The sequence below is a fragment of the Erpetoichthys calabaricus genome, chromosome 5, assembly GCF_900747795.2.
Source record: "Erpetoichthys calabaricus chromosome 5, fErpCal1.3, whole genome shotgun sequence".
In the NCBI taxonomy this organism is placed as follows: domain Eukaryota; kingdom Metazoa; phylum Chordata; class Cladistia; order Polypteriformes; family Polypteridae; genus Erpetoichthys; species Erpetoichthys calabaricus.
The window spans coordinates 208822899-208835563 of NC_041398.2; the positions used below are offsets into that span (position 1 = coordinate 208822899).

At 41.1% G+C, this 12665-nt stretch overlaps 2 protein-coding genes across 3 annotated transcripts in view; both read left to right on the forward strand.

The window, feature by feature from the left end:
• The window catches only part of LOC114652196 (guanine nucleotide-binding protein G(q) subunit alpha), a 634881-nt gene that overhangs the window by 485637 nt on the left and 136579 nt on the right, over positions 1-12665 (forward strand). The gene's annotated exons all lie outside the window — the stretch shown is intronic.
• The window catches only part of LOC114652197 (guanine nucleotide-binding protein subunit alpha-14-like), a 169094-nt gene that overhangs the window by 152834 nt on the left and 3595 nt on the right, over positions 1-12665 (forward strand). The window contains exons 4-6 of the mRNA XM_028802444.2: positions 1551-1679; positions 2813-2942; positions 6812-6965. Of these exons, the coding sequence (XP_028658277.1) occupies positions 1551-1679; positions 2813-2942; positions 6812-6965 (413 nt within the window). The remainder of the gene's footprint in view (positions 1-1550; positions 1680-2812; positions 2943-6811; positions 6966-12665) is intronic.

Sequence of the window (12665 nt, forward strand, 5' to 3'; positions counted from 1 at the left end):
GCACAAAGCGGCACATCACGAGTCACAACACAGAAGATTCAGACGTTAACGTGATTCAAAGCCAGTGTGCATCAGTACAGTGTGCGTGGTGAACGCCGGTTACAATGGGATAACTTAGTGTCACATGCGATCGCATTCACTTTCTTTCCTCCCTCATGCTGCTTGATCACCTTCTTTTTTATGTCGAGATCAATTGTCTTTTTCCTGTAATTGTAAGACAAATGTAACTGAACATAGTCGAAACTGCTGCAGGTGATAAACTGAGATCCAGATGCAAGAGTCACGGCCTATGGAGCTGGCGTTATTTGCCCGTGAGACGCAGTAGCAGTCGTAAGTCGAATGGTCGTAAAGATGCGTAGGTCTTAAGTCGATGACTACCTGTATTAAGATTGTTTTGGTATTTGCATTTTTAAATATTTTACAGCATTCACCAACTCCTTCTCACTGGAGGATATATGTGATTGCAGCATAGGCCGTTTATTTCAGTTCCAGATCCTTTGAGTGGCAGATCATTTAATTATTTAAAAGATTCACCTTTAATAAACATTTCCAGTGATGGTTTCATAATAAAAAGTGCGAGTCTGCTAGTGTCTGCTAGAGTGAAGAGAGCTTGCAGGTGATTCTCCGTTTGTGCTGCAGTGCCCTCACATTCACAGCTGGGGGAAGTGCAGTCCCTCTTTGCTATTTTAGTCCCCTACTTTATAAAAGGGACCCTGGCATTCACAGTAAAACACTTCTGGGGTTGGCTTCACCCATTGAGGAGCGGAGTCGTGCACCACTTTTATGGAACAGTGCATTTATTAAACAGGAGGATGGCAAAGGCGCTAGTGGAAAGCAAAGTTGTAGGGTTTCTCCAGTTTTTTTATCCTGTAGCACGACAGATTTTACCACTCTGGTAGTTTCTACCAGTAGAACCCCCCCCCCCCCCCCAATCGTTTAGCTAATGCAAGTCGTAATGAGTGTCGTCCCTTTGACCCAGTACTGGCATATACTGAAGCTGCTCGATTCACAGACACACCAGACATTCCATGCTCTCTTCCTTCTTTGACATTGACGGGTGAGGATGAGCATATTTGGCATTTCAATGAGGGCCGCTGCACATATAGACAACACTCAAATTGTGATTATTTCTGTTATTAAGTTAAAAAATGTAAAATAAGCAACTGCTTTGATCATGGACAATGCTCAAAATGAATTCTTAAATTTGGCGTTGAGACAAATTTGAACATCTTGCTCAAAAACATATCTATATTAAAATAAGATGCTGTCCCCAATTTCAGTCACAATGCAGTGGTTTTCATTACCCTTTATATAATGCGGGCAGTCTTTATTGTCACAATGGCGGCCTAACGTTTAGCTCTAAGTGACATATTTCATGCTGTGATGCTCCTTCATGGGTGCCGCTTATGCAGACATGGCAGAATAGACTGAACAGTCACAGGAGCCAAATAACAGACACAGGCCAGCTGGAGCCGAGCTCTTTGATTTGGGTATTGGCCTTTGCTGAGCTCTTCTTGCGACATAGCTGACTCATTTTCTTTGTCTTTCAGTTACATTGTAGACATCGACCGGATTGCTTCTCCATCATATGTGCCTAACCAGCAGGATGTGCTTCGAGTCCGTGTGCCCACAACAGGAATTATAGAATACCCGTTCAATTTAGAAAATGTCATCTTCAGGTAAGAATGTGTTTGAAAATGAACAAAATGTCCACACAGAAACTAACTGAAAACACAAGGAGTGACAGCGTTAGACGTGGGTGTGTAGAAAGTACAAGAGAGTGGATGAAAATTTGTAAAAGAAATCAAAAAGAGTTGGAGACCCGGGCTGGCTCTCCATTAACTGGATGAAAGGGCACAGGGCCAGTGGCCGCTCAGTCACACTGCACGTTCTCGTGTGAGTGAGTTGTAAAAGTTCAGTGCAGAATGAGACGTGTCCTTCTAAGCTTGGGGTTGACCCAGGGACCCTTTCTAAGTCACCACTAGCAAATCAGCCATCCACTTCTGGGTCTGCGGCATTGAAAGTAAGGAAGAGGAATGCAGACACATTGATGCTCCTGCGCGTCAGACACCAGCCTTCTGGTGCGCCACATGTGACCCCAATAAGAAAGATGAGTGCTCAGACCTATGAGGAGGGCCAGCAAACTGGTCTGTTTTGTAAGGGCAGATACATACGTAAAAATAAATGAAGAATGCCGATTGCTGGAAAGACTTCTCAGCCACTCCATGGTGGAAATGGGCTTCTGCTGGGGGCCTACAGCGATTAGACAAGGTACTCTAGACTAGAGGATGGACGTCTATCATGAATGTGTTATTTCTTCATTTTCTTAATTGGATACATGTTCAGAGGTTGAGTATGTTTAATTATGTGGGGTCACTTCTATGGCTAACATCTGAAACATTTTGGCCAAAACATCAACACAAGTGTGTCAAGAAACGCTACGGGGGCTCCTTCATACCAACAGCGATACGTCTGCACAATGCCTCACTGGCACTGGGACAGCCAAGGCAGGAGTTATACTTTCGTTTTAGCCATTCTGGTGTACAGTATATTCAGACCTTAACATGTGTGTGTTTGTTTATTTATTTATTTTTTCAATCTGTTTATGTATTTATTTATTTAAAGAGTTTCTGTAAAAAGCCAAATTTCTCTGTCTCTGTCTAACTGTCGTAGAATCTGAACATGTACTGTAGCTTTTTATTAAATGAATTCAACTCCACACTCATGGGCAGCGCTATAAGAGACCCTGAGCTTGTCAAGCATTCATTCCCAGGTTGCCATTATCATCTTTTTTTTTTTTTTCCTGTTGCAGAATGGTAGACGTGGGTGGACAGCGCTCGGAACGGAGGAAGTGGATACACTGTTTTGAAAATGTTACTTCCATCATCTTTCTTGTTGCGCTAAGTGAATACGACCAGATCCTGGCCGAGTGTGACAATGAGGTGAGAGCTTGTCAAGTTTGGTGCAGTCGTGACCTTGAAGGAGGCGCTCACTTCAAACCTCATTAGCCGAGTCCATCAAGGAAGGAAGGCCCAGAAGATTAAATGAACTTGAGCAGAATTTTCAGTAAAGTTACATTGTAGCGGTCAGGGGGCGCTAAGATTCGATTTATTTATTTTAATAGAGGAGACCCCAGGAACGTCCCCAGCCTTGGATCGACCCACACACACTCTCTACAGAGACCAATAACGCACAATGGGAAGGGTAAACAATTAAGAATATAATTAAATAAAATTAACTAAATGAAAACAGTAATACCACCCCTGATCCCTTCGGCGATATTATATTTAACATATATACACAAACACCAAACAGCAAAGTCCATGAAAACCAAACCGGATGAAAAATGGGAGGTGACGAAACTAAGTTCAGCAATCTGTAGGCTGAAAGGGTGAAGGAAAACACAGTCCTACCGGTAGCTGCTGAAAGGACGAAGTCAGATGGATTGTTCAGGAGCGCTCCTTTTCTTTCAGGAAAGCAAATGAAATCCAAACGCAGTCCTCAGAACACAGGTAGACAGACGAACCAGACCTCAACAAACAAATACAGTCCAGGACACAATGATTAAATATGGTTCAGTTAAACAGCAGGGAGAACGACAGAGAAATGCAACATAACATGTACAACAACAAAAAAAAACTCTCCTCCTTTTGCCCTCTGCCCTCCTTTTAACCTCCTTTGACCCCAGTAGCCCCTGAAAGGACTGCTGGGAGATGCAGTTCTTATTTAGTGGCACTGCTACAACATTTCTAGCTGTAATTGTTGTATTAATAGAGTGCAATGAAATTCTTACTTGCATTTCCAACCAACATACAACACATTGCCACTCCCTGGCACCCTGATGAACAGGAATATATTAAAATAAAGAAATTCATACTAGTTAAACTGGATAGTTGCAAGAAGGTTTGACTACAAACCACGCAGTCTAAGGAAGGCGTCCCTCATCCATGTATTTACATTACTGGTCAAAAATTTCAGAACACTTCAGTTTTTCTTCAAATTTAAGCAGTTGAAATGCAATGAATGGCCTAAAATGGTAAAAAGGTAAGAAGTAAACTGTGAGAGGTTTAAATGTAAAGTTTAGGTTAGCAAAAACTGAAAAAAAGGAAATATCAGAATATTACAAGTAGGCCATCTTCAGAGTTGCAACCTACAGATGTTCTGCAACAATTAAAGTAAATTAAGCCTTGCAAGTTGAAGCAAACAATTTGCACAGGTGTCCTAATTTCTGTTGATTACTTAAATACCCTCAGTTTGTCCTAAAGCTGAGTTGGGGCAGGCTGTGTTACTACACCCACCAAAGCACTACTTGGACATTGTTACACTGTAGAAAGTTGTAAATTCTAGTGATAATAGCAAGAAAATGGCAATTAACAAATGAAATGAGATTATTATCCTTAGATCTGTAGGCTTTTAGGGAAACCGCAAAAGAAATCCAAGTGTCAGTGAGTCCAGTGGTGTGCTACACAATCCAAAGGCAAATGGAAACTGGAAGAAACTCTGAAAGGAAGAGATCTGGCAGACCAAAAGTCACAAGCCAATCAGAAGACAAGTTACTGAGGGTCGCCAGCTTACTTGATTGGCGCCTCATAGCACAACAGCTTCATGCACAGCTAAAGCTGTGGGTGAAAAAGTCTCAGATTCTTCCATGAAGAGGACACTGTATGCAGTCCGCAGTAGTCTACAGCTGGTATTTCAAGGCCCTGTTTTGTCCTTTAAGGAATGGCTTTCTTACCGCCACTCGTCCTGTCAAATCCACAGCACAGAGTTGATTTGTTTACAGATATTCACCACTCTCTAACGGCTTATGTCATTTTTTTTTTTAATATTGTATTAATTTTATTGTAATCATTCCGTACAAATAGATCAATTTTTACAAAAAATAGGATTGAATACAAATCAAACCCCACCCCTCAGAAGGAGAGCATGGCCAAAGAAGTAATACTTAAAGCTTGTAAACATACCTAAATTATTGAGTTTAATAGGGCAATAAAGATAAATGGAGAAGAAAAAGAAATGCGGAGATAATTACCTCTTCTTATTCTAAAATAATATTAATTAGATCCTGCCAGGTTTTGAAAACTGTACAGATCCTCTAACTGAGAATTTGATTTTTTCCAATTTCAAATAATATAAAACATCGGTTTCCCACTGACTTATTAGAGGAGAATTAGGATTCTTCCAATTCAACAAAATAAGTCTGCGTGCCAAAAGTGTAGTGAATGCAGTCACCGTTTGCTTGTCCTTCTCTACTTCAAGTCCATCTGGAAGAACACCGAACACAGCTGTTAGTGGGTTAGGAGGGATTGTGATACCAAGGCTGTCTGAGAGGCACGTAAAAATTTTGGTCCAAAATGATGTTAGTTTGGTGCAGGCCCAGAACATGTGACCCAGTGAGGCAGGAGCTTGGTTGCAGCGTTCGCAGGTTGGATCCTGCCCTGGAAATATTTTGGACAGTTTTAAGCGAGACAGATGGGCTCGATATATAATTTTGAGTTGAATATTTGTATGCTTTGGCTTATGTCATTTTTGACGATCTTTCCAGAAATTTTCAGTTGTAGCCTTCATTTACGTAATCTTAGCGAGTAGGAGGTAGTTGGCGTCACGCTCCCGTGAGACCAGTCCTGTAATGTGACGTACCCAATGACTCGCTTCAAGTAGTGCTTTACTCACCTCAACAAAATCAAACTCTTCAATTTTGTTTTTAGTTGTAGTGGTGGGCTCAGTGTGTATGACAGCTGACAACCAATGAACGTTCATCTTGAAGAACAGTTCATAGAGTGCAGCGACGAGGACCTCACAAACAGAAGAGAAGCTATCTAATGTCCAGAAGGGAAAATGAAAAAAAAGTGCAGAGATTGCATCTGAACTCGCCGCTCGCCGATACAAGTGCAGCTTCTGTGTCACTCACGCATCATGGTGCTGTCAAGTGAGCACAGCACACATCTTTCTGTTTGCATCAACTTGCCAATCAGGTTGAACCGCACAGCACTCTGGGTAGTTTCTTAAAGGGGTCGGGTTACTTATCACACACAATTTACATACAAGTCCTAAAACAAAGACACCCCCTTTAAGATATAAATACGGTGAGAGAAGATCACGTTTCTTGTTTTTTTTTTGTATACACGTTTTGTGTTTTATCAAGTTTTCCAGTCTTTTTTTAGCAGACAAGTAAAACAATTTTCTCAAAATCCTAACCAGAGGAAGAATTTCATCTGGGGCACCAAATCAGCGCCTGTTTTGCCCACTACTAACCTAAATAACTTCTTTTTTTTTTTTGCTACAAATAACGTGACTGAAGTGGAAACCGAACAGTAAGTGCACCTTCATTTGACGTGGTGGTGTCTCATTACTGATAATCATTTTACTGTTTTAATACATTTATCATTTCTTCACATTTGGAATGGGTTATGTCCACAGTCATTGCATTTCGATACTTCAGGGCTTGTCTTGTGGTACTGTAGGTAAAACAGGAAACTTCAGCAACATTAAAAAGTCATAAATTTGTATTTAACTGCAACAATTCAGAAAATACTCTTGATATATTTCCAGTTAATGAACTCTCTACAATTTCCAAAGTCGTAATGGGCTGTTACATTGGGGATTCTGTTGGATAACCGGAAAACCTCCAAGGGGTAAAAGGCAGCAGTCCCAGAGGCCAGCCACGGCCGTCTTTAGGGTGAATTTGAGGGCAGTAGTTCAAAAAACACGATAAAGTCAAATTAAATAAGAGAGCAGGGAGAACAAAAAGAAAACAATGACATGCAAATCTTCAATGACATTCATGTTGATTTTTTCTTTTTATGACTAGAATCGAATGGAAGAGAGCAAAGCACTTTTCAAAACAATCATCACATACCCCTGGTTCCAGATGTCATCAGTTATTTTGTTCCTTAACAAGACGGACATTTTGGAAGAGAAAATCAAGTATTCCCATTTAGCGGACTACTTCCCTGACTTCATGGGTAAGTGTTGTGCATTTGGTGTCCCACCTTCAGAGTGAATGCCATTGAATGTCTGCAGGCCACCTTTTTGATTTTTTTTTTAATCATTTTTAAAGACCAGTGAGGCTTCAATGTTTTCCACTAGTTTATATCTGTAGTACTAGGGTGCTGTACCGTGTTAGCCATTATGAATGTAGAGAAAAGCCAAGCAAAATGACACCTTTTATTGGCTAACTAGAAAGATTACAATATGCAAACATGTAAACATCTTGCCTGAAGAAGGGGCCTGAGTTGCCTCAAAAGCTTGCATATTGTAATCTTTCTAGTTAGCCAATAAAAGGTGTCATTTTGCTTGGCTTTTCTCTACACTAGTTTATATGTAATTTAAGAAACATTATGTCCCTTTAAAAGAATAATCCACCCACAAATGATATTTTTTGTATGTTACTTAACTTTTATAATTTGTAGTGATGGCTGAGAAACATTTTAATATCATATTTTCACGGACAGAATGAATGTTCTGCAGTTTATGTGTCTTTTACTCAAATAACTCATGAATGAGCAGAATTTCTGTTGGCTTTCTCATTGAGTTCCTTGGTTGCACATCAGGTCGACGCCATCCTCCAAGGTTAGAAGGTGAGCAAAATCACCAGACGTTGGTGGCAGAAGAGCAGCAGGAAGTCTCAGTGCCGTTGGGAGGTCGGCCATTTACTGGGACACAGAAGGGCAACAAGAAAACCATACATTTTCAAGAGTGGCTGCAGAACATACAGCTGTTTAAAGCAGGGAAGCTCTTACTGGCTGTAACCACATATTGTCGCGGTTATAGATGTTCTGGCTCCATAGCATAGAAAAGGGCGAGGCCTTCAAAAATAGCCCACAAAACAGGTAGGGCTGGCTCTAGGAAAATGAGAGGCTAAATGTAGGGCAGAGTGGTGGCTCTGAGGCTCAGGATCTGTGCTGGTATCCCGAAGGTTGCCAGTTCGAATCCCCATCACTGCCAAAAGAGATCCTACTCTGCTGGGCCCTGGAGCAAGGCCCTTAACCTGTAATTGCTCCAGGGGCGCTGTACAATGGTTGACCCTGCGCTCTGACCCCAAGGGGTATGCAAAAACTAACAAATTCCTAATACAAGAAATTGTATAAGGCGAAATAAAGAACAAAAAAAATAATATAAAGGCCTCACTAGGCCACGAAATGGACATGAAATGGACGTTTACATTCAAAAAAGGAATAGCCAACAGTATCAACAGCTTGAAGTATGTGTCTCTGGGGGGAGAAGTGTAAAAACTCCAGCTGGGATAGAGACAAGTCCACAAGAAATCTGTATAAAATTGAAGAGTTCGTACAAAAATTGGAAGAGATAACTAAATGCACAACAACCAAAAAAAGAGTTGCATAAAAGACAAGTCTCAATACTTATAGCCAAAAATATTAATCCTTAAAATAGTAACCAATAGTCCCAGCAAAACCAAAGGAGCAATAAAGACAAGGAGAACTCGGCAAACCACCAACACATTCAGTGAACGGCGAGGGGCTGCCAGTTCCCATCAGCGTTTATGTAACGGTGATGAACCAGAGGGAGTGCTTCTTTGGGAAGGAACACACAAAATAGAAGGAACATCTGAAAACAAATCGAAGCACATAGAAACAATATTAAACACATCTGATATAAAAAATACATAATTAGATACATAATAAACCAAAATAAAAATATTATAATAAACAACAAGTCAAAAAACGACATTTAAACATAAGGCAGGGGAGTTACCTCGGCTAACACAGAACACCAGCCTTCTTCAGCCTGTTGGGTATTCAGGCCTGTAGAACCTTTTCTGTGCATCTGTTGGACTGCCATCATGTCCATGTGATCTCCCAGAAACCCAAGTTAGACATGTTGTGAGAAGTCATTTGCTTCATTTTCCTAACCTTTCCTAACCACCAGTTTTGATTGCTAAAGTTATCTAAGTTGGTTCTGATGAAGATACAGTTAGAACTTCTAGGTTTTGACAACAAATCGAGGAATTTATCCCTAGATGTCCACCTTAAGACAACGGAAAAAGGATCTTTCTATTCAAATTTCAGATAAGGAATGGAGCTCGGCTGTTCAGGAAATTCATTCACCTTCAGTTTGTGCTATAATTATCCAATAATTCAGCCAAAAAATGGAGTTCATGCACACAAATCCAGGACAGGGTCTGCATGATGAACATTGTCCATAGGGCTAGAGCCCATGTTATGCGAGTGCGCTCTGCGCAGACCATTTTGGACTAACATGTTTTTGTAAGTCTTTCAGATCGCCTGGTATTTAAGATCACCCCAAGTCCTATGGCATGAACATTTGGAGTAACACCAGATGGGATCACATTCTGTAAAAATGTCACTCATAGTACCCAACAATACTTGGCTCTCACAAGACTCACTGTCTAACTCAGTGAAGACACCAGTGCTGCTCTAAAAGAGCTTGGCTTCTCTTCACTGTTGTTTTAATGGATTTGAGGACACGTTGGGCCTCCTCCTTATGTGTGCGTACAGCTCACAGATGACACTTTAGATGTCACAAATTTGAATGTCACCCAAATATTCCCAAGCAGCATACTCTTACATTTAAGCCCAGGTTCCTCCCCTGGCTTATGCTTAAATTTCTTTTTTTTTTGTTGTTGGTTTAAATTGTTATTTGTATTTATTATTTGTCTAATTATGTATGCCCTATTCATTTTATTTATCTATTATTTGGTTTCTATGTGCATAATCTGGACTTCTGTCTCTCTTGTGTTCCATGTGTTTTGTGGCTAGATCCCCAAGGGGCGGGGCCACCCATACCTCACCGCTAAGGAACCGCCCCCCGCCTATAAAGGCAGGCTGTTAAAGTGACCTGTTTTCCCAGAAGTCTTGATGACTGCAGATTACATTTTAGGCGCATCATTTTGCCTTTATGAAATGTGTAATATTTTTTTTCTTTTTTTCTGCATTTCTGATAATAAAATATTTCTTAAGTAAAGATTCTTTTATTTGCCATTTACTGCACAAGCCAGGGGTTGATGGTAATCCTCTTCTTCTTGGAACATTTAAAATATTTCTGGTAGCTTATTTTTGTACTTTTGAGTTCAAAGCCCAAATTGTCTTAGGCTGAAGCCGGCCAGTGAAGTTGGCACCTAACGCTGCTTTGGTGTGTACCGAATCTGGGCAGACTTACTAGGATTCTGGCCATTTCATAGGCCTCACACCTTTGCTGATTTTATGTGCTGTGAATCACAACATGTATGGGATAAAACTGCACAACATGTGGAGACGAATGAGGTGCTGTGACGATGCTGGTTCGGCTCCGTGCTCCCATCGGATGTTAGGGAGCCCTCGAACCCAACATCGTCGGTAATGTCACCGATGAGCTAGACAGTGAGGCAATAGCAATGAGCAAGGGGATGGTTTAAAAGTGCTAAGTGCTTTTATTCAAAGATAAATCAAATGTTCAAACAAAGTGCAGTAGTGCAATGTTCAATAAATAAATAATCCTTAAAACGAAACGTGAAGGTTAAAAACCAATAAATAGAAAAACACTCTAAAAACAACGAGGTAAAATGTCACAGGAAGCAATCTTTAAAAACAAAAGACAAACCCGGTGCTCCTTGGTTACCCTGGCGGCTCCCCTGCTACTCCCATCTGGGCTGCTCAACACGAGAGACACTCTCATCGCAGCTGATCTTCCATCTCCTTCTGCTACTGCTACTGTCAGTCGCCTTTCCGATCCTTGGCTCCGGTCAGCTATCCGTGACAGTGACCTGGGAAATCCACCAACGGCCAAGGCTCTCACGTTGAGGACACTACGTTCCCAAGTCATGATTCCCGCAGTCATCCGTGGAGAATCATCCACCTTCCAGTCACTCCCGTCCTTCATAAAACTCTGCGGGAGCGACAACAACTACTGCACCTGGGATGTCGGCCTAACACCCAGGGTGCCTGTTCAGCTGCTGCGAGCCTATTCACGCTCGCTCGTTCGCTCACTCACTCGCACCGGCGCACTCTCTCTCTTTCTCTTGCTTCCTGCTTTCTTCCTTCCATAACCTCCGTCTTTCTTTCTTTCCTTTTCCTCTTGTACTTCTCCTAACCGTCTCGGGCTTCTCTATATATACACACAGAGAGGACATGGCAGCTGCAGTGCATTAGCCCCAGGAGCAATCACGGATGTGGGCGGTCTGTCACCTGTGTGCTTAGGTGAGAAACGCCCACACCGCAGATCACCCTGCAGCTCACTACAGCCACCACACCCCTCCTAAGCCGTGAGCGCGGTGATTATTTATTTAAATAAAACTGCTGGCCTTTGCTGGGAGAGCTGTGGACCCATAACACCACAGGTGCATATGTAGACAGTAATAAACACACACGGCAAACTCCAATTTGGACAGCCTGCATACAAAACACAGATGAAGGCTGATGCACACGTGTGAGTGTTTAATCGTATCATTGCATTCATTCATTTTCGTAAAGCATTTTGGCACGTAAACACATGTGCCATTTCCTCCACCTTAATTTCTTGGTAAATTTTAAATATTTCTGGAATTTATTTACTGTCGCCAGGTTTTATACCTGAACCAACATATGTTACTTGGTCTACAGCAACTTCAAGAGCAAAAGTTAAAATGAAAAGTCTTGATGCAGAAAAGCAAGGGAACTAAAATCCAATGAACACAGAGTGTTTACTCCAAATATTGTGGAAAAGGGAGAATTTTCTGCTTAAATATGTGATTTAATTCAGTAAGGAGTTACAGCGGGGAAAATAAATATTGAACGTGTCAAAGTTTTTCTCAGTAAATATATTTCTAATGGTGCTATTGACATGAAATTTTCACCAGATGTCGGTAACATCAGTATTTTTTGTAACAATAAGGTTGTGAAGGTCTTGAGAGAGCTCTTTGCTTTTACCCATCATGAGAAGCTTCTTGTGTGACACCTTGAAATGAGAAACCTTTTTATAGGCCATCAATTAGGACTAAACCAGCTGGTATTAATTTGCATTGATAGGGGGCATGATTGCTTTCTAAATACTGACAGAGTTCAGCTGGTTTCTGGCTTTCCATGCCTTTTTGCACCTCCTTTTCTTCGTGTATTCAATACTAATTGCCCCGTGTCATTACAGTTTATTACACATAACGTAATTTATGATCTTGTCTGTGTCAATTTCTTTGTATGTGTGGATTACTTGGGTTGTTACCAACATCTGGTGAAAATTTCATGTCAATAGCCCCATTAGAAATATATTTACTGAGAAAAATGTTGACGCGTTCAGTACTTATTTTCCCCGCTGTATATAAGCATATGTACAGTATATACAACAAGCATTTTAGCATACAAATTCCAAGTTCGGTAGATGTAGAAGCATGTAAGTGTCTAGTTGTTTATCCATTTTGTCATCCTTAATACGTTGTGCACCCGTCCAGTAGGCGATGCCCTGAGCCCGCAGCCAATGGACACCAACCACTTTTGGGACGTCTTGTAGTTCATGAACTGAGGTGGACTCGGACCAGAGAGGAGGCAACAACAATGTTCTGGGGCAAAAGTGAAGAAGTGCATGTTTGTTAAAAAGCAAACGTGTCACTGTGTAAATCAAAAAAATCTTCAATAAATAAATAAATCCATAAAAACAGAGCAGTGGGTGGAAAATCCCCTAAATACCATATTTACAATCACAATCACATAGTTCCTTACACCAGTGAACCCCTCGGC